At 45.4% G+C, this 27,284-nt stretch overlaps 1 protein-coding gene across 1 annotated transcript in view; it reads left to right on the top strand.

Annotated features, from left to right (window-relative positions):
- Nucleotides 1-270: 270 nt before the first annotated feature.
- The window catches only part of dscama (Down syndrome cell adhesion molecule a), a 133,132-nt gene continuing 106,118 nt past the window's right edge, over nt 271-27,284 (top strand). The window contains exons 1-3 of the mRNA XM_056285201.1: nt 271-382; nt 15,402-15,719; nt 17,214-17,363. Of these exons, the coding sequence (XP_056141176.1) occupies nt 271-382; nt 15,402-15,719; nt 17,214-17,363 (580 nt within the window). The remainder of the gene's footprint in view (nt 383-15,401; nt 15,720-17,213; nt 17,364-27,284) is intronic.

Raw genomic sequence — 27,284 nt, 5'->3', positions numbered from 1 at the left:
ACCCCGGGATTTGATTTGCTCCCCGCTGCCGAACCCTCGGCCCTTTGTGCCCGTTTGTCTCCCCCCCCCTCGCAGACCGCCACAGTACACCGTTAACAAACGGATACGAACGCGTGCCTGCACCTGAACCCCACGTGTGGGCGGTGCGACGCACAAAACTCTTCTCAGGGTCCGCGTGATCGTCAACAAAACATCGTTTATGATTCGGGCCGGAGGATCCTGACGGACTCAAAACGTCACATTATTTCTGAACCGAGTACCTCGATAACGATGCGATACTCCGAGGAAGACTACCGCTGCTTCGACAGGATGTGTACACACGAGACGGAGGAGGCCGCGCAGGTGGAGGTGGCCGGATGGTCGCGTCGCTCCACTGAAACGGGTGAATAACTGCGGAAAATGTCCTCGCTTGACGGTAACGCAGCTTTTAACGCGGGGAAATAAGTTGTTCCACGATAAGAGGAATCCCGGACGATATCGAGTCCCCTATCTCAACATTAATATCAAGGGATCGCCCGGCTCCGGTTATGATTTATGACGGCGGTGTCGGGTATTCCTGTCTGCTGCATGCACGCCATGCACGGAGGAGCCGTTTCGACTGGTTGTTTTGGTTCGCAGGGCGTAGCTGCGTGAAGGCCGGCCTCCGTGTCAGCTTGCACCACGGTGATTATTACCACCACCCGGGCTCCTGTGCCGTGCTGTAGGATGTGTAGACGTTCTCAAAGCCGCCATCTCTCCTCCTCCTCCAGCTAATCTCCTCCATCATGCCTGCCTGCTGGGTTTAATATCCTACCTCTTAGCTCACCTAAGAGTTCCCCCTCTCTCTCTCTCTCTCCCCCTCTCTCTCTGTCTGTCTGTCTCTCCATCTGTCTCTCTCTTTCTCTCTCTTAATTCAGCTGAAAGGGCTCTCTGTCTATCTAGCCCTCTCTCTCCGCCTCTCTCACTCTATCTGTCTCTCTCTCACTCTGCCTCTCTCACTCTGTCTATGTCTCTCTCTCACTCTGCCTCTCTCACTCTATCTGTCTCTCTCTCACTCTGCCTCTCTCACTCTGTCTATGTCTCTCTCTCACTCTGCCTCTCTCTGTCTATCTGTCTCTCTCTGTCTGTCTGTCTCTTTCTCACTCTGCCTGTCTATCTGCCTCTCTCACTCTGTCTGTCTGTCTCTCTCTGTCTGTCTATGTCTCTTTCTCACTCTGCCTCTCGCTCTCTGTCTCTCTCTCTGCCTCTCTCACTCTGTCTGTCTCTCTGCCTGTCTATCTGCCTCTCTCACTCTGTCTGTCTCTCTCTGCCTGTCTATCTGCCTCTCTCACTCTATCTGTCTCTCTCTGTCTGTCTGTCTCTTTCTCACTCTGCCTCTCTCTCTGCCTGTCTATCTGCCTCTCTCACTCTGTCTGTCTGTCTCTCTCTGCCTGTCTAGCTGCCTCTCTCTGTCTATGTCTCTTTCTCACTCTGCCTCTCGCTCTCTGCCTGTCTATCTGCCTCTCTCACTCTGTCTATCTGTCTCTCTCTGTCTGTCTATGTCTCTTTCTCACTCTGCCTGTCTATCTGCCTCTCTCACTCTGTCTGTCTGTCTCTCTCACTCTGTCTATCTGCCTCTCTCACTCTGTCTATCTGTCTCTCTCTGTCTGTCTATGTCTCTTTCTCACTCTGCCTCTCTCTCTCTGCCTGTCTATCTGCCTCTCTCACTCTGTCTGTCTCTCTGTCTATCTGTCTCTCTCTCTCTCTGCCTCTCTCATTCTCTGTCTGTCTGTCTCTCTCCATCAGCCATATCAGTTCTGTCGGGACTTAGCAGTATGGCAAGCTGAAATGGGAATATCTTACTTTAGCACCCACACCCACACCCACACCCACACACATGCGTGTGCACAAGATTCACTCACTCACAAACTGCTGCGTACCTTTTTCTGAGCGTTTACTTGTTTTGGAGGGGTCCGGATGTCTACGCTGACAGACCGAATGCCCCCGACACGGACTGGAAGAGGCTTTTTGCTGTTTAACAACAACGTTACCGCCAGCCGCAGGAGGCTTACAGCGCGTCTGACCGTGAATAACTGACGCCGTCACACTCAGAAAGCCACACGCCCTCGCAGATTCGTTTAGTTTCACCATGATAGAAAATGAAGGTAACCATCGAATTTTTTTTCCAGTTGAGGTACAAAATACCCCCCCCCCACCCCAAAAGAAAGACACTGGATAACTCCACGGGGAGGAGAGCACAGCAATTATTCATGATTAGTTGGGTTAGAGGAAGTGGAAATGACGTTTGAGTAGGCATATGGTGGAGCTGGCGGTGGCTGTCCTGTACGGGGTTTATTTTAGCCCCCATGGGACGCATGGGCGCTCGCTCTGGAGACTCTGGGATTAAACTCATGTCGACACTGAGCTCCGATTCATACTCTGATCTTGCAGATACATTTGGGCCTAATCTGGGGCACTTCTGGTACTTACGGCTCAGTGACGGCACTAGCAACTGTTGTGTGGGCCAGACATGGCCCAAATGTAATGAACCGGGCTTGACTTGGGCTACAGCACATTCTATGTGGGCCAGACGTGGCCCAAGTGTGGCTGAGTGGAGGCAGCCACACTCGCCCCGAGTCAACGCCGTCATCCAAGGCCAAATGCGGCGCCGCCGTAAGATAACTGCAGATGTGGGCCATATTGGGGGCCAAAGATTCTTTGCTGTCTGGGTGGGTAGTGCGAATCCCTCTCCATCGCCATGTTACGTCGCCTAGGAAGGCTAACGGAGCATTATGACTCACTCATATGGTCGCTTTTTACCCGCCTGCCCTTTATTTGTCTCGGCATATTAGCTTCGGCGGCCGTAGGAGGAACTCTGTTTACTTGCATGCGCACGGGAGTTCCTCCTCATTTCATTCACGTTGCTCCGCCCGGTCCCTACACACCCGCCCACTACATCCTCGTCTTTTCTTTTCACCTCTCTTGATGCATGCTGTCTGGTATTTGAACAGTTCCATCTTGCCGCCGTCATCCATTAAGGTGTTCAAAAGCACCGAAGAACGTACCTTATGCATACACCAACCGCCCCCCCCCCACCCCACCTCCACAGCGACCCTCATCTGTGCCCTCCAGAGAGTTGACATCAGAGGAGGATATCATCGGTTTTACATAGCGGCTGCACGGTGCTGCCGGCGCACGCTCAACATTATTCATGAGAGCAAATTGGAGGCTGGTGATTTGGGAGCGTGAGGGGGGTTGGGGGGGGGGGTCCCTGTTCTCAACTCTGCACATCGCGGCACGGCGCAGCGCTCCTCATCACCATGTACCGCGTAAGCCCCTAGGGCAGGAGGAGGGGGGCGGGGAGGGTTGGGGTGTGAAGGGGTGGGTTGCAGTTTGTGGGTAGATGGGGGGGGGGGAGTGCTTACTCATCGCCGTTCTGTCCTACACAATATATACCCACCTCCCATATCCACCCCCCCTCGCTTTTTGCACTCACCCCTCACCCCCATCCTGCTCTCCTCCCCCCGGGCAGTCTACATGGAGCTCTGCTTTAATTACCTGCAACTCATGGCATGAGCTGTCAGTGTGGCTCAGTTGTTGTTTGCCCCAATGGGGGTGCCCTAATGCCTGGATGCTGTGGTGCCCGGTATTACACCGCACAGAGATCCTGGACCTGTTCAGAGCCAAGCAGGGCCAGCGAAGAATAGGATGTGTCTTAAAGGGATAGCTCCATTTCTGGGGTTTGTACTAGTTATCTTACTTACACAGAGCCAGGCATGAGCACGTGTGGCTTGAAGGCACCTTGAACAGTGAACTTAGCCTAGCTTAGCTCAATTGCTGGAGGTCTACCAGGATCACTAGCGGTTTCTTTCAAAATAAGGGAAATACAGTTTCTCTGATGCTGATTGTTAATACTTTTTACTCTTTAGCTTAGTGCTAACAATTTTTTCTTTTCGTTGTCACAAGCACATGCAAAATCCTGAAAATTACGGTATAGTTTTGAGCAATTTTTATAATGTAATAATACACATAGCCATCTTTTTCTCCGGCAGAAGAGGATGGACTGTTCAGCATACTTTAAAACTGAGTGCACAGACGAAAAAAAAGAAGAAAAAAAAAGGTATCCATGTATTTTTCTGACTCTATTTAAGTAAGGCACATAGTAAAAACCCAAGGAACCGAACTATCCCTTTAATTTAATTGGACATAATGTACAGTATATTGTTATGGGTATATTATGCGATGTGTTAAAATCCAACAAGGAAGGATGCAATAATGTGCCACTGTTTCAGAAAGACATGCAGTCACACCCCAGGGGTAATTTAAAATAAAGACTGTGATACATGAATCCTACTCTTGTCTATTTCCATGGGAAAATATGAGACGCACAATAGCAGATTCAACCAACGCGGATGGTTGATTCATGGTGTTTGGCCGTGGTAAACACAGGCCAAGCAAAGAGCCCCTGACACATCACTGCGCTAATGCACGGCCTATTTATGTTTTGTGTTAGCCGGGCCTGTATTGATCAGACATTTACTTAAATAAATTGCCTCGGTGGTTTTGAAAGCAGCCACTGATGGGCACTGTCAGAAAGGAGATCCATAGGTCTAAATGAGTAGACACTTATCCCACACATTAGAGAGACGACGTGATCAATTTCTATCTATCTATCTATCTATCTATCTATCTATCTATCTATCTATCTATCTAGCTAGCTAGCTAGCTAGCTAGCTAGATAGATAGATAGATAGATTTAGCTAGCTAGCTAAATACTGTAGGTTAAGTGACAGCTTCACCAATACGTCCCTCTAGAAAGGCAAGCAAAACCAGCAATATTACCTGCTGAGCTGATTCCTTGTTGTCTTGACCATCCCCCATACCCATGTCAATATGCATACATTCTGGCATCCACCCCCCCCCCCACACACACACACACACACAGATACGCCATCCTGTGTGCGCTCTCCTTGACTGAAGTGCGTTTGGTGCCCTTGAGCTGTCATGGCTCCAAGGTCTGAATGGAGAAGCAGGGGCAGGGGCACCCACAAGCAGGCCTGCGGTTAAGAACAGGAGGAGTGCATTAGGAGTCGCCTGCAATCCAGGATTAGAGGCTTCAGCAAGGGCGTCCGCCAATAGGTCCTGACACCTGGGGCTGCGCCAGCCATTATTTCACACAACAAGAAGGAGGGCCCCAATTCTCCCACCGCAGCAAGCGAGACCCCTACTCCCTCTTCTCTCCCTTCAGTCTCCCTGAGAGGGAGATAAAATAGAAAAGAAAAGGTCCATGTATTATAGATGGGTGGTATCCATAATTGAACAATATCACTTTTTTCCCTCTCTTTGTGGTTTGGCTCATGGAAAAATGATGTCGATTAAGAGAGGCTGTGGCCCGGCCCAGGTCACTTGGGCACGTGGTGACTCTAAGTGGCCGTATGTGTGGCCATGACAGGCAGGCGAGTCTAACTGTGGGTCTGTGTGAGTACTTTGAAAGTGTGTGTGTGTGTGTGTGTGTGTGTGTTACAATGCTTGTATGTGAGTGTGTGTGTGTGTGCATGTAAGTGAATGTGTGTGTGTTACTATGCTTGCATGTGTGTGTGCTTGCATGTAAGTGAATGTGTGTGTGTTACTATGCTTGCATGTGAGTGTGTGTGCGTGCATGTAAGTGAATGTGTGCGTTACTATGCTTGCATGTGTGTGCGTGCATGTACGTGAATGTGTATGTGTGTGTTACTATGCTTGCATGTGAGTGTGTGTGCGTGCATGTAAGTGAATGTGTGTTACAATGCTTGCATGTGAGTGTGTGTGCGTGCATGTAAGTGCATGTGTATGTGTGTGTTACTATGCTTGCATGTGAGTGTGTGTGCGTGCATGTAAGTGAATGTGTGTGTGTGTGTGTGTGTGTGTAACTCTGAAAGGGCTCTACTAAAGATGACTCCCGGCAGCGCCGTCACAACACCGAATAAGTGTTTGGATTCAGATAGCCACGCCCACGCTCAGAATCAGGGCCAAAACTCGCCATTTTGTTATTTATCGTCTTTCAGTTGTGTTGCGTCGGGACGAGGTGTGGATACTGTCACCATCGTGATGCACGATTGTGTTTGATTTTCAGACGTGGGCCAACGCGTTGCAGAGCGCAGGCCTAGTCTGCAGGGCCGGGCTGACGCCTGGCCGAGTATTGACAGGATCCACATAAATCTTTCATCTGCTGTTTTCAGATTCCGGCGGCTCTGGGTTTGATCCCACTCGTGTGCTTTCTCCGTTTTCATCAATAGACTCTCAGAGGTGCACCTCTCCCTCTGCAAAGGCCGTTGTTAAATATCTCTGGGATGTGTATTTTGTGCGAGTAAACGTCTAACTATTTCACGACAGCCGTTAATGAGATTATTATTTAGCCGCGCCGCACACAAACGCGGCCGACGACAGCCAACACCCACCCACACGCTGTCTACGCCGCTCCGCCGAAAAATAAAATTATGATAATCTGGGCCGGTTTTGGCTATGACCGTTCATTTGTGAAGGAATATTCACACTGTGCAAAGTAAATTATACAAACACCTTGTATAATCTTTGTAGAAATGCACAGAATTTCGGTTTTATTACACGGTACACGGGAGAGACGGAGAGCCCAGACAGCCAAGACTCTTTGGCCCAAACGTGGCCCACATCTGCAGTTATCTTACGGCCCAGAATTGGCCTTGAACAACGGCATTGACTCAGGGCGAGTGTGGCTGCCTCAACTCAGCCATAGGTCCACCTTCTCTGGCCTCTTCTGGTCCACACAGCATGTGTCTTAACTAAAGTCAGGCCCGGCTCATTAAATTTGGGCCATGTCTGGCCCGCATAGTAAGTGCTGTAACCCAAGTCAGACCCGGCTTCTGACATTTGGGCCACGTCTGGCCCACACAACAGTTGCCAGTGCCGTAACTGAGCCGTAAGTACCAAAAGTGCCCCAGATTAGGCACCAAATGTGTCTGCTATCTGGGAGGGTATGGGGGGCGTCCGGGTGGCGTGGCGGTCTATTCTGTTGCCTACCAACACGGGGATCGCCAGTTCGAATCCCCGTGTTGCCTCCGGCTTAGTCGGGCATCTCTACAGACACAATTGGCCGTGTCTGCGGGTGGGAAGCCGAATGTGGGTATCCGTCCTGGTCACTGTACTAGCGCCTCCTCTGGTTGGTCAGGTCGCCTGTTCAGGGTGGGAAGGGGGAACTTGGGGGGGAATAGCGTGATCCTCCCACGCGCTACGTCCCCCTGGTGAAACTCCTCACTGTCAGGTGAAAAGAAGCGGCTGGCGACTCCACGTGTATGGGAGGAGGCACGTGGTAGTCTGCAGCCCTCCCCGGACCGGCGGAGGGGGTGGAGCAGCGACCGGGACGGCTCGGGAGAGTGGGGTAATCGGGCAAGTACAACCGGGGAGAAAAAAGGGGGAAACCACCCCCCCCCCAAAAAAAGAGAGGGTTTGGGGTGGGGGAAAAAGAACCTGATTAGACCGGGTGAAAATGATAAAATGGAGTCACGTTTCTCTAATGGGTCATTTCTGTGGATTTATCATCTGTTCCCTTTACCCTTTTTCTTCCCCCCTCGTGCAGCAAAAATTGACCAAAAACTTACCAATTACTGAGGCCGATAGCCGACATTTGGGGCCAATTTGGATTGTTTATGAGTGCGAAACTCGCCGTCCACCCTTTTCCTTTCATTTTATTATGGAGCGTACTACGTGTCTGTAGCGATAGCGCTATAAAGCTTCGTGGTTATTCCTCAATAAGCCCTGTGATGGGTCTGGCAGCCTGTCCGGGGGTGTCTCCCCGCCTGCTGGGATAGGCTCCAGCGTCCCCGCGACCCTGAATAAGGATAAGCGGTTTGGACAATGGATGGATGGATGGATGGATGGATGGAAGTTCCTGGTAGCTGAACTGTGTTTGATTGGTATAACGCTAAAATAAGAAAAGAAAGAAAAGGAAAAATGTGTTCCCACTGGGTTAATGGCACAGTACTATCCTGATCTACACAATGAGCACATTCATTCTGAGCACTGCTGTAACTCAGATGTGGAGGCTCATGGACGTCCGGGGGATGATAAATACAGATACAGTGGAGAACTTGGCTCGGTGTAATCCTTCCTCGTGTCTTCCTCACAAGGCTGTGCACTGACAGAGGCGTGCATGCAGTCACGTGCACGCACACGTGCATGCACACACACACACATGTGTATGTGTATGTCTATGTGTATGTGTGTGTCTTATTTGTTGTTTTTCGCACCTGCATCCTCCAGTAAAGGTTGAGCAAGCCTGGCTGCGAGAGACGGGGTCAGGGGAGCGTAAAGGAGAGACGAAGGTTAGAGGAATAAAAACAGAGCAGAACCGGGGAAGGTAGGACGAGAGACAGATGGACGAGAGACAACAGAGGGAGAGGGAAAGGGTACGCGTTTGCAGAGGCGCCCGAGACACAATAGAGCCGGAGATCGCCTGTGACCTCTGTTTTCCTTTCTTATCTCCCCTTCTCTCTCCTCCGTCCTCTCTGTGACTCTCATTCTCTCTCTCTCTCTCGGTTAATAGCTGTCTGTATGCAACTGTCTGAGTGCTTTCCAGCTCTCCATTTCCACAATCCCCCCCCATCACTGTTTGCCTTGGCCATGCACTGAAAAATAAATGTCCTCCTATAGTATCTAGCCGGACTACTGCGATCTGGAAGGGATGTGTCCATCAATGTTTGCTTGTCTTCAGGAATCAGCCGCCCAGAAATGGGGGTGGATGCTGGGGGAGGGGTGGGTGAGTTTGGGGGGGGGGAAAGTCAGTCCTCAATTTTTCATGAGTTGGCGCAAAGCAGATTGAGACAAAAGCAGTTACTGTATGAGGCAGCAGACCTCTTTGTCGCTCCCGTTTCACCTTGTGAACACATCTCATAGCGAAGGCGGCTGAATTCATCCGTCCTCATTTAGAGTCAAGTCAGTTTTATTTGTGTAGCCCAATATCGCAAATTACACATTTGCATGAGGGGGCTTTACAGCAACACATCATCCTGTCCTTAGAACCCTTGCACCGGATAAGGAACAACTCCCTAAAAAAAAACATTTAACAGGGAGAAGAAATAGGGAGAAACCTCAGGAAGAGCAACAGAGGAGGGATCTCTCTCCCAAGACACACAACGTGCAATGATGTTGTGTTTACACAATTTACACAATACAACATTGAAGGAGGATAATGGAATTACAATGGAATTATGAAATGTATGAAGAATCTGATGAGGAGGATGCCAAGCATTGTCCAGATGCCACCGGAGCAGCCAAGGACCAAGGCCACACGACCAGCATCACCATGATTTAAAGGAAAAAATTTTATTTTTTAAAAATTAGTCACACACCTTAGTAAGAGAAGGATATAACATTGAAACAGGATAACAAAATTATATGGATTTATAAGATATATTTAAAAAAAATGTGATGAGGGGGATGCCAAGCAGCGTCCAGGTGGCGACCACCGTCACCACAGAGACCTGGGAGGAGTATGCAGAAAATACCGAGGCTCCCGTCTCTCAACATACTGATCACTTCCCAATGGTATAAAATAAATGGGATATCCGCTCTCGCGAAATGATCACTGGCGTGAAAATTAAAGTCATAATCGGATTTTACGGACAATTATTTGGCCTTATGACTGAAAGTAAGTAATAGAATAGCAAAAAATAAATTAATAGTTTTTTGGATAAAAACGCCATACCAGCAATGGCCCTAACAAGAGCATAACATTTATGACAGCCTTGATGCAAAAAATAAAATAAATAAATAATTTTTTACATAAATAAATATATGTTATATATGTATATATATTCCTTCCAGTTTTCATAGTTTTAGAGGTGAACATCTGTTAGAAAGCAGGTTTTAATGAATACAAATCAAAAACTCTTCACGACTGGTAAGAAAAAAGGTAAAGAAGGTGGTGCCTGGACATCCTCCTCATCATATTCTTCACATATCTTGTAATACCATTATAATTATGTTATCCTCTTTCACTGTTGTATTCTGTAAATTGTGTAAACACAACATCCATTGCATATTGTCTGTCTTGGGAGAGAGATCCCTCTACGGTGGCTCTCCCTGAGGTTTCTTCCTATTTTTTCTTCCTGTGAAGTGTTTTTTTTTTTTAAGGCAGTTGTTCCTTATCCGATGTGAGGTTCTAAGGACAGGATGTGAGGGTCTATGAACAGGAAATGAAGGATTTCTTCCCTCAAAGGAAAGGGTTTCTTTCTTCAAAGGACAGGAAATAAAGGGTTCCTTATCTGATGTGATGGTCTAAGGACAGGAAATAAAGGGTTTCTTCCTATTTTTTCCCCCTATTTTTTCTTCCTGTTAAAGGTTTTTTTTTTAAGGGAGTTGTTCCTTATCCCGTGTAAGGGTCTAAGGACAGAATGTGAGTGTCTAAGGACAGGAAATAAAGGGTTTCTTCCTTCTAAGGAAAGGGTTTCTTCCTTCTAAGGAAAGGGTTTCTTCCTTCTAAGGAAAGAGTTTCTTCCTTCTAAGGAAAGGGTTTGTTTCTTGTAAGGAAAGGGTTTCTTTCTTGTAAGGAAAGGGTTTCTTCCTTCTAAGGAAAGGGTTTGTTTCTTGTAAGGAAAGGGTTTCTTTCTTGTAAGGAAAGGGTTTCTTCCTTCTAAGGAAAGGGTTTGTTTCTTGTAAGGAAAGGGTTTCTTCCTTCTAAGGAAAGGGTTTCTTCCTTCTATGGAAGGGGTTTCTTTCTTGTAAGGAAAGGGTTTCTTCCTTCTAAGGAAAGGGTTTGTTTCTTGTAAGGAAAGGGTTTCTTCCTTCTAAGGAAAGGGTTTGTTTCTTGTAAGGAAAGGGTTTCTTCCTTCTAAGGAAAGGGTTTGTTTCTTGTAAGGAAAGGGTTTCTTCCTTCTAAGGAAAGGGTTTGTTTCTTGTAAGGAAAGGGTTTCTTCCTTCTAAGGAAAGGGTTTCTTCCTTCTAAGGAAAGGGTTTGTTTCTTGTAAGGAAAGGGTTTCTTCCTTCTAAGGAAAGGGTTTCTTCCTTCTATGGAAGGGGTTTCTTTCTTGTAAGGAAAGGGTTTCTTCCTTCTAAGGAAAGGATTTCTTTCTTGTAAGGAAAGGGTTTGGAAAGGGTTTCTTTCTTGTAAGGAAAGGGTTTCTTCCTTCTAAGGAAAGGGTTTCTTTCTTGTAAGGAAAGAGATTCTTCCTTCTAAGGAAAGGGTTTCTGTCTTGCAAGGAAAGGGTTTCTTCCTTCTTAGGAAAGAGATTCTTCCTTCTAAGGACAGGAAATAAAGGGTTCCTTCCTATTTTTTCCTCCTGTTAAAGGTTTTTTTTTAGTAAGTTGTTCTTTATCCGATGCTAGGGTCTAAGGACAGGATGTTGTGTTGCTGTAAAGCCCATTGAGGCAAATTTGTAATTTGTGATATTGAGCTATACAAATAAAACCGTCTTGACTTGACTTAAAAAAATACAAGATTAGATATTCAAACATCTTTTAAACGTGCAAAACGAGCAAGCTCCCATTTGTTTTTAGATCTTTGGCATATCCAGTTTTTGCAACACCAATCGCTACTGCATTCGTCTAAAGAGGTATTACTTTTTCCTGTTCTCCTCCCGTGAATACACGGCCTATTCAAACGAGCCATTTGCCAATTTATTGTGTAAACAGCGGGGGAAAGCGGCAGTAGGCTCATACACTACTGTGTAGAGTATTTGAAATTTCCTGTGAAGTACGCAGACTCGCTGAGAACAAAATTCAGCTCCTCAACACGTGCACACCAGATAATTCATTGAATCGTGGCTCATGTGAAAAAAAGCAGAATCAGGAAACGAGGAGCAGTCAAGCGGTGTCACAACAGCCGACACTTGTGAGTGTGTGTATGCAAATTCAGCGGACCACAAGCACCATCGGACACGAGGCAGATTATCATGTGAAATTCATGCTAGCAGCTTGCAAGTGCCGGTGTGGCTGTTAACATTCATAAACCAATCAGGTAAAGAGATAGCATGCTAGCCGCTATTCATAACAGATGCCGAGAGTTTACACCTTGATGATGTCAGATTTTCCGGGTCAGGCCATATTGACTCACATTCATTCTGGCTGGGATTCCAGTCCCAGGTAGAGAATGCCATCTGGATGCAACAGTCACTGGCATTACAGTACATCCCTCCATACTATCACATTGCCCGAGCTCCCAAATCTCTCCATGCGGTTACCCACATTTGGAGATGGTTTTTGCCACAGGACCCATCAAATGATCTGTGCAGTAAAAAAAAATTAAAAAAGAAAGAAGCGAGACGATTAACAAGCCTTTCTTTAACGGTCATCAACGCAGTATTTCCCTTTTCAGTCCTCAACCATGCCCTGAAATGAAACAGACGATGGAGGCGTGTCAACTTTAAATATGATTTTGGTGATATTTTAGAATCTGCGATGGACTGGCGACCTGTCCAGGGTGTCTCCCTGCCTTCTGCCCAGTGACTGCTGGGATAGGCTCCAGCATACTGTGCGCCTAATTAGGATAAGCAGCTTGAAAAATGGATGGATGGATGGATATTTCAGAATACCATTTAATCATTCATTGCATGTTTGCACTAAATGAGTATGAAAATTGATATTGTATTGAAAATAAGTCACCTGAGCATGTTATTAAGGCCTGTTCTGAATTGTGCATTGTTTTCCTATAGCTTTAGATCATTTTACACTTTTATTGGAAGATCTGCATGGAAACGGAAATGCAGTAAATGAAAACAAAACCAAAATTGTGTGACAACTTTCAAAATGAGGTACTGCATGTCCTTGCTTATAGGAGGACCGTTGCCCATTTACATTTTCAGCTATGCAATTATGTGTGTTTTCTAAGGCTGACTCTTAGTAACACCTGACTCATGCTTAAAATCAATACATTTCTTCAAACACATCTTTAGACACGTGATTAGCTGGCAGGGCAAGACTGCAATCACGAAATTGTGACTGAATAAGATAAACACAGTCGAGATGGTATTTTCAATACGACAGAAACTGGACTGAAGTGGTTTCGATGAAAAGAGTTGATCTCTAATGTTTAAATGCACCAGCCATAGCCACAAAAAACGTGCCAGAGGTTATGGCTGCACAGTATGTACTCGCCATCTATGCAAGAGGCTAAAAATGTATGTGTATCCTCTCAAATACTCTCAGTTGAATGTGTTCACAACTTTCATCCGCACCCGTGTCATCCAGGTGCAGATTTGCCATTAGGATGCTCACAAGCTGGCCATACTGCATGCTAGCTCAGCATTAAAGTCTGCATGTCTACTCCCACATGACCAGTATTTTGAGACCGATTAAAGCTAACATTTCAGCTTGTGTTAGCAATCGATGCACAGTCCCTTAGAGATGACCGTACCCTTGCTGTTCCCCGTTTTTCTTTTCACATCTTGGACAAGGAGCTACCAGACGGCGGCTTGCTGACAAGAGCATCCATTCACTTTTCAACACCTCCACGGCTTCTCCTCTGTGGACTGCACGTGTGAAGTGTGCGCGGCTTTGAATGTGCAGAAACACGTGTACGCAAGTCTGTTTGTATGCCGTAGCGGATTGAACGACCAGTGGGTAGAGGCGGCCGGTGATTTGAGCGTGCTCATTAGGAATTTATGAAGCGCTAAAATGTTTGGTCCCCAGGGAGGCTGGATTGGCAGCTGTCGCACAGTTCAGGCAGGCAGGCAGGCTGGCTGGTGTCAGGAAATGCAAGCACATGTTGGCAGAGCCATGCTGCAGTGATACAACCCAAATAGCTCAGCTATTGAGTGCCTCCAATAACATTTCATAGGTCAAATTATATGGCAATTCCTTCAGTTTTTTTTGGGGGGGGGGGTTGTTTATTTAATTATGAAAAAAAAGCATAACACCAAATGTGGCATGCCAAAACAACCAAGCAACTTGCCAATATATATATATAGGATGTCTACAAAGACATCGTATATATGGGCTGGACAGTGTAAAACAGTCTGATAATTTCAGAGGATGGCATTACTTTGCTTTAATGCAGCCTTTAAGATCAGGGAATGATAGCGTTGATTAAGTTAATGATACGATACAGTAAGATACAATACGATACGATAATTGAAACCCCCAAAGATATCTAGTCTCGTATCGCAATATTGATTTATGTCGATATATCGCTTATCTCTACTTCTACATCTACATTTTATCAAAGTGAAACTTATTACACTTCAAACACAAGATTCAGGTAGATATAAACCAATGAAGTTGCAGTTCATTTGGTCTTAACAGTAAATAAATACCGATACTGTAGTTTTAAAGAGAGAAAACACTCGGGATACCAGTGACCGTACCTGCTGCCAACCTGACCAAGCCATATTAGGTTTAGCTGGCAGAAGAGGAAAGGCAACTCAGAAGCATATTTGTGCATGGTTTTTTTTTTTTGCAGCTTCCCTTCACTTGTATTAACACAAAGAGCAACGAGTGGAATCATTTTGGAGGATGTGAAAAATCTGGGATCCGGGAAGTTAGCTTTTGAGTTGCTCCACTTCCTGCTTAGCAGCCATCTTGGGATGTTCTCACATCAGTGGAAAGCAGTCCAGCAGAACCATGATCACTTTTCCAAACTTCCTTTGGTAGATATTGGAAATCGCTCCACATATTGATAGCGTAGCACAGTGTGTGCTACGTGTGTGTATTGAATCGATTGACATGCACGTTACAGAGGGATTCCTTGCCCCACCGTGCTGCAGAAGTTGTTTCCAGGTTTGTTGCTGTGCTGGCTCTGTTAGCTCATGTCCACTGATCCACTGCAGGATCCTGCAGCAACGTCCGCATACCTCCGAACGTCAAAGACAACAAAACACACAATCCTCCAAGCTCTGTTCAACAACCGATCAGAATAAAGGCAGAAAAGAAAAACAAAATGTGCAACAACAAAAAAAGAATCCGTCCACTGAGAAACGAGAGACAAAGCTGTAATTCTGGTGAAAAACTAACATGTTGATGGGCTGTCGTCGTCAAAATAGCCTGAGGTGGCCATCTTGAAAGCCACTGCATATTGAAATAATTGACTGTATGTATTTCTGCAACCCTGATTAAGGCCACACAGCCGGAAAATGTTGGCTTTAACGTTTAAGATTTGCTATTTTTCTTCACGAGTTAATTTACTTACATTTTTTTGTGTTAACTAATTTAATTGACTTTTTTTTTTTGCATCACTGATGTGGTGCAAGTCACAGTACAAGTTTTTTACACAATGCAATTTAGATGTAGGATAGAATGGTGCAATAAAAAAAAACCTTTTTTTTTCTTCTTTTTTTTTTTTAATCGCTGATCCCAAGTTAATAAAATGTTAGCTGATCTTCACTGTCAGAGCAGATGTAAACCTTGACAGGTAGCAAACTGTTGCTTTATCGTCTCGTCATATCCACTTGCCTGGTTTCCTCATGTTTCTCTCTCCTCTTGTTTTTCTCTCTCTGCAGTTTTCAGTGAAGATATACGTTCCAGCTTATATTTTGTCAATGCATCTGTGCAAGAGGTAGTGTTCGCCAGCACCACAGGGACGTCGGTGCCCTGTCCCGCTGCAGGCGTGCCCCCCGTCTCGCTGCGCTGGTACCTGGCCACCGGCGAGGAGATCTATGACGTGCCAGGGATCCGTCACGTGCATCCCAATGGCACCCTCCAGATCTTCCACATCCCCCCTTCCAGCTTCTCCAAACTCATCCACGACAACACCTACTATTGCACAGCGGAGAACCCCTCAGGGAGAATCAGGAGCCAAGATGTTCATATTAAGGCTGGTCAGTTCCTACACATCTGTTGCTCTTTGTTAAACTGTCAAACTGTCATGTGCAAACTGTCACACTCCATCCAGGGTTGGTTGTCATTGGCGCTTAAAATTGCAAGTTTCCAATCCATCGCCACTTTAGTAGGAACAATCTGATATCGATTCTTAAAATCCAGAGCTCAATCTTTTTTCCCTAAATGTCATTTCTAGTGAGCCTCAGGTGTTGCAGATGTTTCTAGTTTGCCTTACGGCGAGTTCATGATTACTACAGAAACACGTTTGACCAAATTACAAGTTTTGACAACAATGGGGTGTCCGGGTAGCGTAACGGTCTATTCTGTTGCCAACCAACACGTGGATCGCCGGTTCGAATCCCCGTGTTACCTCCGGCTTGGTCAGGCGTCTCTACAGACACAATTGGCCATGTCTGCAGGGAGTGGGAAGCCGGATGTGGGTAATAATAATAATTATCATTATTATTTATACAGCGCTTTTCAAGATGTGTCCTGGTCGCTGCACTAGCGCCTCCTCTGGTAGGCTGGGGCACCTGTTCGGGGGGGGGCACTGGGGGGAATAGCGTGATCCTTCCACGCGCTACATCCCCCTGGTGAAACTCCTCACTGTCAGGTGAAAGAAGCAGCTGGCGACTCCACATGTATGGGAGGAGGCATGTGGTGGTCTGCAGCCCTCCCCGGCACAGCAGAGGGGGTGGACCGGGACAGCACGGAAGAGTGGGGTAATTGGCCAGATACAATTGGGGAGAAAAAGGGGGGAAAAAGGCAAAAAAAATAGAAAAGTTTTGACAAAACTGGCCGCTGCTAGCCCCCACTACGCGTTCTGTTGACAAATCATCGGCTCGTAAACAACCCCAGCTCGAGGAAGCGTTTGCATGGGTTCTCATATTTACCTCAGTTTGTGTGCACTTAAAGGCGTTTCTTATTCTGATGCACTGGGGTCTTGTATCCATGTTGATCATTATGTTTCTGGTAAATAAAAAGCAATTTATACCGAAGGAAAATTATTGACGGTTTTGCGCAGGTGAAATCGGCGCTGATGGGTCATGTAGTCGACCGAAGCAATAAAATCCTGATTGCGTTTCTATATTGACGGAGAAATCAGTGATCTCCTGTTAACCGGGCCGTTCCAAGAACCTACATGTACCACAACGCATTGTGTGCAAGTTTATGTATCGTCCTCCATAAAACCTCTGCGCTGTGCTAGTTTAGTAATTTGGGCCCTATTGTTGCACCAAGTTATAGGACTCTCTGTGCAGCTCACAGCATCAGTTCTCAGAGAATCTTGTTCATATTTAAGCAATACCGTTTTTTCAACTGAAATATCACAAACTGAATCAAATTATGACTCGAAGTTAAAACAAAATGTGACCCTGCGAATTAAAATTGAATTGGGAAATTGGCGCTGATACCCGGTCCCAGTTGTCATGAATTAACACAAGGAGTTTTTTTTTCTCCCCCCCATCTCCCACCTCTGTTTTCCCTCCTTTCAGTCCTACGAGAGCCCTACACTGTTCGTGTGGAGGACCAGAAAGCCATGAGAGGCAATGTGGCGGTCTTCAAGTGCATTATCCCTGCCTCGGTGGAGGCCTACATCACTGTTGTGTCTTGGGAGAAAGACACAATGTCAATCAACGCTGAGAGTAAGTCATGGTGTATTTCTATATACCAGACGAACTACTGCAAAAACCCCATCGTCTGAAGTGGGCGTATTTCGTTGTAATTTTGACATTTGCTATTCAGTTAAATTGCCGTTGATTTTACTTGTATTAATACTGTGGCTGATGCACTGTTTGTGTTGCTCAGTACACTACCTGAAGTTTCTCCGTGTTTCCATGATGTCACGACTCAGAGTTATTCCTTATGGTTATGACTGTTAAACTGCCAGCAGAAGAAGAGAGATGAACATCGTCCGTAGGGTTAGTGGTTGTGTCAGGGAGGGCATCCAACGTAAAATTTTGCCAAATCAGTATGCAGATTGACAAGACCATACCGGATCAGTCGAGGCCCGCATTAAGAACGGCCAGCATTGGCGCTGTGCCCTCACAGGGTCCTAATGGAAACTGTAAAATCTGATGTGGCGACCCCTGAAAACCAGGGAAAAATCTGAAAGAAGAAGAAGAATAGAGATGAATACTATGGTTTTTCCTTCATTGTATAGCAAATATGCTCAAATTTATACTTAGCTGATAAGTAAACAAAGTCTAGATTTGAGGTTTGTGGCAACAGAGAAGTGTCTATGGGCCACATGTGCTCTGAAGACCTTTAAAAATGAGGCTAAGACAGGGCTTTTGAACGAGACAAGCAGCTATCTTGTCACATGTATGATTGTGTGTGTGTGTGTGTGTGTGTGTGTGTGTGTGTGTGTCTGTGATTGAAAGTACATGACCTACGTCTGTCTGACCTAGTGACAGTTAGGTCCCGCTCCTCTGCCGGTCCTCCACGAGAGCAAAGGCTGTCAGCCATGTCACTTAGTCTCAGTGTATTGACCCATTTATCTGGCTGATAGGAACCACTGCAGCGTGGCCCGCTCAGATCATTCAAATCACTTAAATGGAATGCTCGTCTGCGTGATTGTTTCCAGCCCTGGGGGGCAAATTCACTTTATGTGGGGCATTTAACAAACTCAATAGACAAGAGCTAATGTCATTTTGCTTTTGGATGGAGGGCAAACCTTGGCTAGTGATCGCTGTTTTTTGTCAACGTTTCACATTTGTCCGCTGAGGCAGAAGCGGCCATGTTGAAATCTATAGCAATCTCTTAATTGTCCATAAATGGATTTGCTGTGAGGAGGTTTCTTTTTAAATATGAGGGCATATAGGGATGTGTTGTTGATGAAATCCATATATGTGTTTCAATTCCCCCATGCTTTTCTTTGCAGACGATCCATTTTATCTTCACATTTCAATTGTTTTTTTTTTTTTTTTTTTGGTATTGTTGGAATGCCCTCATAATTGGAAAGGGTTGACCTTTTTCACCCGCTATCTCTCCAAAAATAAATAGAGCTGCACTGTCAAAACAAGCTGTTTATGTGACGCTGTTAAAATCACCCTATCTGTGGCTGTCAGACATGTAAACGCTGTCAGAAAAATCATCCAGCCACTAATCCACTGCTCTTCTCCATTGTTAATAATGGATGACGAGGGGCCTACGAATCCACGAGCAAATGGTCTTTATTCACGACTCGGTGCATGCATCCGACTGACGCGCAGTCCATTCCTCTCATTCTCTGCGATACAAGTGTTTTAAGTGCAATTTTTGTGTGCAATTTTTGCAATGCTGAGTGTGTGTTAATACATGTTTCGTATTTGGGTTTGTGTCCATGTGTGTGTCTGCCAGTTCAAGGCAAGATGCTCATGATTCCTCTCCAGCAAGCCGAGGAATTAAAATAATATCTAATATAAAAAAGGGGAAAAAAATCTTTCTAAGTACCCACACACAATAGAAAGCTCCTCTATCTGTGTCATCAATAATTGACTGGTGCATTTTTGTTTGGAAAGCTTCAGTAAGACACACAGCGCCCATCAGCCAGGCCCTCTGCAGGTCTCAACAGACATACACCACTTTGAGCTGTTGCAGGGCAGACTAACAATGCACCATTAAAAGAGCGCTGAAGTCCGCTGGAACACAATAGACATGTGATGATAAAATAAACATTGAGTTGGGACAGCCATAAAAAGACACGGCGCACTACAGCACGTTGTCCGCTCCCATGGTTTTAAGTCCGGCGTTTCACTCGACAAAACGGGTCGAGACTGCATCGAACCTACTTCCAACACATCGAGTCGGGTCAACCCGCTGGGAATGGACTCTGTGCGGCCTTCTTCAGGGGCTCTTTAAATTTGAGCAAGCGCACTCGTTATGTTTTTAATGACTGAATTGTGATTTTAATAGCAACAAGGATAAGCACCTGACGGTTACAGGGATATACTGGGCGTGTATATCATATTAGAGCTGTGAACGAATGCCAAAAATAGGCCTCGAACGAATAACGAATATTACACACTGAGGTTCGAATGGCATTCGAATACCTTGAATTTGCATATCACCCCCAAAAATCAATACAGAGAGAGTAAGTCTATTGTAGCCCGTGTTTTTATTAACAGCATATTTATGACAACATACAACTCCAGCACATTGTCCGCACATATTAGTCCAAAAACTGTTGTTGAGCACCCCTAAACATAAAATAAATCTGACTAGGAAAAGGCCAGATGATGTTAACTAGGGCCTACTCTAAGTAACATACAAGTAAAATAAATCTGACTAGGAAAAGGCCAGATGGTGTTAACAAATTTACCGTAAGTAACATAGGCATAGTAAATTATCCATGACCCACGGGGCTTAAAAAAATAAAATCAAGAGTCCTACTCACTGTAGTAGTATAAGAAGTTGTGCTAATAGTGGTTTGCGAGAAAAACCAAAGCGTCCACGTGTTCAGACTCGAGAGCGCTCCTTTTTTTGGTGACTATGTTTCCCGCATCAGAAAAGACACGCTCAGAGCGCACGGATGTCCCTGGCACGGCGAGGTATCTCTGAGCCATCTTCCCGAGGTGTGGATATATTCTCTCTTCGATTTTCCCATTAACAGCCCAAAACCCAAAGAATTTCCATACGTAACTTCTCAGATGTTGTGGAGTATGAATGACTCTCGCAGGAGATGTGCTAGTGCTAGTGCTAGCGCTTGGGTCACAGCCAACGTTCTTCTCGGATTCCGCCATTTCCTGTGTTCTATGAGCCCGCCCGCTCGGCGTGGGAACTGACAAGAGCTTTTTAATTTCCGGTTTTACTACGGATGTAAGCTATGCTTATTTTCATAAAATACGTTTCACGAAACCATCATTTATTTCCATTTAAACGTGTGTGCATTAATAATAATAATATTAATAAGGGGGAAAAATATATTAAAAAAATATATTACAAAAAATCGAATTTCATATTTTCATATTCAAATTCGAATATTATTACCATAATTCGAATGTACATTCGAATTTCAAATGCTATCTGACAGGCCTATATCATATTTATATCATTTAGCTTCAATTGTAGCAGAGCCCAAACCAAAAAGTGGTGGTGTGTCGTTTGCTCATTGACTATCCAACCTTGGTTTTATGTCTCTAAGCAAAAGAAAGAAAATGTTTCCTACCTGCAAGTTGCAAAAGCTTAATGATATCAACTATGTGCAACTGCTTGAAACAAATAATATAATAAAAATAAAATATGAATTGAGAATTTTTGGAAGATCCTTTGAACGGATTCAGGAAATAATTTTCAACCATTATAAAGATATCATAAAGACAGCCCAAATGATCACTCAGTGATGGTAGATTAGATGAAATGGTCTCAGAAACACATGACATATTATCATAAAACTATTGTCATTTAACCATTTTTGTTGTTGTTAACATAGAAAATTAAATCTTTGGTACCACTTTACAAGGTATACTTTACAGAAGGTCACCTATTAATTTATTTATAGTTAATAATTCTTCTATTCATTGTTATGGATCAGAAATAAAATGTTAAACACGTTAATGAAATTAAATGTTGGGTTGCCATGTTTGTGCCGTGTGCCATGTTTATCAATACGAGAGTCTCCATACACATTCTCTTAAGCCGGGATCAGATGACACGACATTTTTGTCTTTCATCATGGTCGCCATATCAGATTAGGGCCTAATCTGACAGAATTTATGGCACTGTGATTGCCTAATGATTAGGCAATCACAGTGCCAGAAATGTGTGCTGTGTCTTGTCCGGGAGACTGGCAACACTACAAGTATGACCCCGGCCAACCATCATATGCTGTCTTTCACGATCTTGCGTGAGGTCATAGGTCGTCCGGGAGGAGGGTCAAGAAATTGTCAATCAGCGTCCGGGTAGCGTAGCGGTCTATTCCATTGCCTACCAACACGGGGAATGGCCGGTTCGAATCCCTGTGTTACCTCTGGCTTGGTCGGGCGTCCCTACAGACACAATTGGCCATGTTTGCGGGTGGGAAGCTGTATGTGGGTATGTGTCCTGGTCGCTGCACTAGCGCCTCTTCTGGTCGGTCAGGGCGCCTGTTCGGGGGGAGGGGGAACAGTGGCGCCCCCAGACATTTTTCATAGGGGTGGCCAAATGGGGCCACTGAAAATCTTTGGGTGGCACACCAAAACCAAAAGCCATGACTGAATTTCGGGAATTCTATGATGCTGTTGTAGTATACTGTATAGGCTAGTTGAAAACTGTCAATATGAGAGTTAAGAAAAATATATATTATTGATTTAAATGAACAGCACCTAATGTAAAATATCAGATAGAAGCATATTATGCATAATCAGAAGCATATTCTGCATATGCGACTCGTGGCTGGGGGGGGGCCAGGGATAGTATCAGGGTGGCCGTGGCCACCCCTTGGGGGCGCCACTGAGGGGGAACTGGGGGGAATAGCGCGATCCTCCTGGCGAAACTCCTCGCTGTCAGGTGAATAGAAGCGGCTGGTGACTCCACATGTATCGGAGGAGGCATGTGTCAGCCTGCAGCCCTCCCCGGTTCGGCAGAGGAAGTGGAGCAATGACCGGGACAGTTTGGAAAAGTAGGGTAATTGGCCCAGTACAATCAAGGAGATAAAAATTGCACTCCCCCCCCAAAAAAAAGAAAAAAGAAAATAAATTGTCAATCATGGTGACAGAAACGCTATGTGTGATGCCGGCGGTCTCGTGTTCAGAAAGAAAAAAAAAAGAAAAGATTGTGGACGTTGTTGCGGCTAGCTCTACTGGAGAATGCTAACCTAGCATAGCTTAACCAGCTACTCACTGGGTTGCTGAGGTGCCTCCATTGTTTCTCGCTGACATCATGTCACTCCCTCTAGGACAGTGGTTCTCAACCTTTTTGGGGTCCTGGATCCCCTGCGTATTTTTGATCTACCCTGAGGACCCCTCCACCTGATCTTGGGGGAGGGGGGTTGCAATTTGATAGAAACAGTAGAAACTGCATTTTAAATTGCATTATAGCATTTATTCACTCTTTGGGGCAAAAATAAGAGCTTTCAGTTGTAACTTAGATATAGTTAACAAAACAGAATTCTTATGCAGTAACTTTCAGATATATGTAACAAAACAGAATTCTTATGAAGTAACTTTCAGATATATGTAACAAAACAGAATATGTATTCAGTAACTTTCAGACATATGTAACAAAACAGAATATGTATTCAGTAACTTTCAGATATATGTAACAAAACAGAATTTTTATGCAGTAACTTTTAACAATGCAAACGGGAGCGAGACCTCTAATTAAAATACAATAAATTACACTTGTGAAACAGATGTAATTAGAGAAAAAAGTCCTATTACCCTTTATAGTTTAGGTAGATAAAGGTCTCAGTCACATTTGAGTAAAATAATCCTATTTCTATAAATGTCATAGGATCTTTTTTTTTTAAAGATATTTTATTTTCACGGACCCCTTGCAATTACACCACGGACCACTAGGGGTCCGCGGACCCCCGGTTGAGAAACACTGCTCTAGGAAACATCAAAAAGACAGGGGTATTGCCACTGTTCAACGAACCTTTCCTCAGTGTCGTCGTTCCACCTGACAGCGGCAATAGTAGCGCCCCTCCTTGGCCACGTTTACGCGACAGCGGTCTTGCTGAAAACGGAAAAGTTTTTCCATTGCGTTTTCAAAAAGTTCCGCGTCAGACGATTTCGTTTTGAATACGATCCGCAAAAAAACCCCAAAACGACTGAAAACGCTGTAGTGTGCATGCCAGGCCAGTAGGTGGCGGTGCAACTTTGTAGTACAATAACAAATCACGCGCCCGCGCACAAACGCTTTCTTCTCGGAGGGGTGAGCAAACGAACGAGACGATGGCGAATGTACGCTCGAAAACAGACCATTTTGTCTGGACGGACGTTGAAGTGGAGTTGTTACCCCGAGTGACCCCGGACTACAAAGCGTCACAATTCCAGCGAAACGTTGATTAGTGTTAACAAACTTAGCAGCGATCACGGCACAAACGCCGCTCGGTTAATCCGCCATTTTTGATGTTGCGTTCTTACTCGCGCATGGCTATTTGACTGAAAACGTAATACGCATGTGCGAAGTGGGGCCGCGACGTCACCGTTTTCTCAGGGACCGGGCTTTGCTTCGTGTACACGGCGACGCTGGAGTTGCGTTTTCGAAAGATTTCAACTCTGGAACCCGGCGTCAAAACGCGAACGGCCAAAACGCGTATTTATAAGTCGCTTTGGATAAAAGCGTCGGCTTAATGACTGTAATGTAATGCATGTAACAATACTTTACCGTTTTATGTTGAAAACGTTGCCGTGTAAACGGCCCCTTTCGCTTTGCCGTGTTTACGTACGTGCGTCACAGAGCACGCTGTCGTCCTATTGGTCAACGTCAGGACAACGTCATATGTGACGTCATACTAGGCAGGAAATACAAAAAAATTCGGACGTGCTAGCCTTTTCGTCGGGGTGTCGTGGGCGCCCTGGACGCCACATCGCTGTTCTTCGCTTATGTCGCACTACACGGGGTAAAGACGCCCGTTCCTTGTTCCCAACGTTCCTAACCGGGAACCGACGACAAAATCGGGCTGAAATCTTGTAGTCGGACCCCGGCAGTATAAATCACGTGACCGGTGAGTACCGCCAATGCACCTTTTGAGCAGCATACAAATAAATAAATACATAACACGATTTGAACATTAGGTAGTGGTTAATTTAGGATTAGGTAATTGTTATAGATTTGGTTATGGTTATGTTTACGGCCAGGGTTAGATAGCAGTTAAGTTTTAGGCTTAAGGTGGTGGTTGTAATGTTTAGTACTGCCGAATGAAGGGGCGACTACTACATTACCCATAATACACTTACCGGATATAGCGGAAGTGGTTAAGCTAACGGGACCGTGCTGCCCACCACGTGAGTGTAACTAGCAGGACGAAGTTAAACGAGCAGAAGAATCAAACTCCCAGACAACTGAGTGTAGCTGGCATTATTCTTTATTAGACGGACTGCCACAACAGTTCCGCTATCTTGATCTGATCACATGGTTTACAAGAGACTGTCTATGGAGACCACCATGTGGGCTCTCGACCTAGCAACCCAAAAACATTTGTTATCAGTGTGTTGTAACATCTTATTACTGATATAAGACACATTAATATAGTATTTCATAGCCACTTTATAAAATATGTCCTGTTGAAAAGGGTTTTCAAATCTTGCTGTACACCAGCTACAGTATTGTTTGTGTGACACTGTTGGTACTGTAGTGGAATTAGCTGACGGACTGTAGCTGGCGACTGCTGTATCGCTGTGCTGGTCCATTCCCCAGGTGCAGCCTGTGCTGCAGTCACTGAGGAGGGCCTTGTAGTCGTTTGCCTTGGCCTGATGATGCCTGCTCTGCATTCAGCACCAGTAGGGCCAAGAAGGGGCCAACCCCCTAGCACCACTGCAGAGAGTCACTCACACACACACACACACACACACACACACGTATGTGCACACAGCGACTCTTTCTTATTCAGCACACGAGCGAAACACAAGGGCTGTCGGCCATCACACTGCCTCTTTTTGCTCTGCTCATCCCTGCCTCATCTCTCCTACGCTTCAATCAATTCTCCTCCTTTCATGCTCCCTCTTCTCACCCTGCTCCCCTCACTCACTCACTCACTCACTCACACACACAAACACACACAAGCACACAGGTACACATATGCATCCATATACATGCTTACACTAATTCTGACTCCTCCCTGTCACCCTGCAGCCACTCCGTGAGGTTAAAAGGTAATTAAGCTGTAACTGGATAAAAATTTTATTTAATCATCAATTGATGCTGTAGGTTTTTTTTAATAGTGTGGTACATGTGGCTATGGTGCTGTCAGAATAGTTGATATTTCTCCGATAGTGTTAATAGTAGTTTAATTTGGGGAACATTACCAACCATTCTGTGCATTTTAGGGTCTTTCTCTCCTGTTTGTTGACATTTGGAGTGCATCCTCAAGTTCCTTGTTTCCCCCACCACCAGTCACACTGTGGCGATTTAATTGTTCGTGTATAATGGGCCTTTCAAGCAAATATGAAGAGTTTCTGTCAGATGGCCGGTAGACACTGCCGTGTCTTTCTACAGCGCCTAGTGTTTTTTTTTTCTTCTGCATTTCTGAAAGCATCTTCAGAGCCGGGCTGGTACTGAAACTATGGAAAGAGCCTTGAAAGGATTATTTGTTGGCGTGGCAGACATCATTTGACTTGGGTGTTTTCTAACATTTCTTCATCACAATGGATGCAGTCAAGAAATGCTGTTGGATGACGCGTGTTTCGATCTGTACAATATATATATATTGTAATAATAAAAAAAAACATATTTTTTTGGGGGGGGGGATTTTTTCCCCTTTTTCTCCCCAATTGTACTTGGCCAATTACCCTATTTTTCTAAGCAATTCCAGTCGCTGCTCCACCCACTCTGCCAATCTGGGGAGGGCTGCAGGCTACCACATGCCTCCTCCGATACATGTGGAGTCGCCAGCTAATTCGTTTCACCTGACAGTGAGGCGTTTCGCCAGGGGGACGTAGCGCGTGGGAGGCTCACGCTATTCCCCCCAGTTTCCCCTACCCCCCCGAACAAGCGCCCCGACCAACCAGAGGTGGCGCTAGTGCAGCGACCAGGACACATACCCACATCCGGCTTCCCACTCACAGACAATTGTGTCTGTAGGGACGCCCGACCAAGCCAGAGGTAACATGGGGATTTGAACCGGCGATCCCTGTATTGGTAGGCAACGGAATAGACCACCACACTACCTGGGCGCCCCTATACAATGTTAACAATGCAAAATGTCTTTTGTTTTGTTTTTTTCTATATTTCATCAGATATGATGACATATGACTAAACGGCAGTGGCCAGACTCATGGGTTTTCCTAAGGGGTTAGATGTTGCATCAATTGCATTACAGTTTAGCTGCAGCATTCATATTAATGTATGTACCTATTTATGTATTTATTTATTCATTTGTCATGGAAGATTATTCAAAAACAGATGGAACTGAGATTCTCTACATGAATACATGAATAATTTGACGAAAAAGAAGCATTTTTAGGACAACGGTGACTCGACTGTATAAGTGTTGGCCTTTTTCTCAACATATGGGGGGAGAATAGATCGGGACTAAAGGATTTTCCAAAGCATCTGTAGCATGGCATGCATGTAGGCCGGTATACTAAATGCGTTGTTGTTGCAAGCCGCCTTTCAGCTACTGTAGCTTGCTGCTGGATTTGCCCTTTTCTTACATGGCATGGGGAGAGCGCAGCCATTGGTGCAGCGCAACCTTGAGAAATGGACTGGGGTGGGTGGATAATGGTTTTACTGGTCCCTGTGTGGCTGAGATGAGGAGAGAAAAGGAGGGAGGGGAGGGGTAAGAGAATAGAAGAGAGAAAAACTAACACATATTTTCCCTGGCTCTCCCGCACACCCCACCTCTCTCTCTCTCTCTCTCTCTCTCTCTCTCTCTCTCTCTCTCTCTCTCTCTCTCTCTCTCTCTCTCTCTATCCCTCTCTCCCTCCCGCCTTGTCGACAGG

Source organism: Lampris incognitus, chromosome 8 (assembly GCF_029633865.1).
Source record: "Lampris incognitus isolate fLamInc1 chromosome 8, fLamInc1.hap2, whole genome shotgun sequence".
NCBI classification, from domain to species: domain Eukaryota; kingdom Metazoa; phylum Chordata; class Actinopteri; order Lampriformes; family Lampridae; genus Lampris; species Lampris incognitus.
The sequence above is the reverse complement of the archived record's forward strand: the minus strand, read 5'-3'. Positions and strand labels throughout refer to the sequence as shown.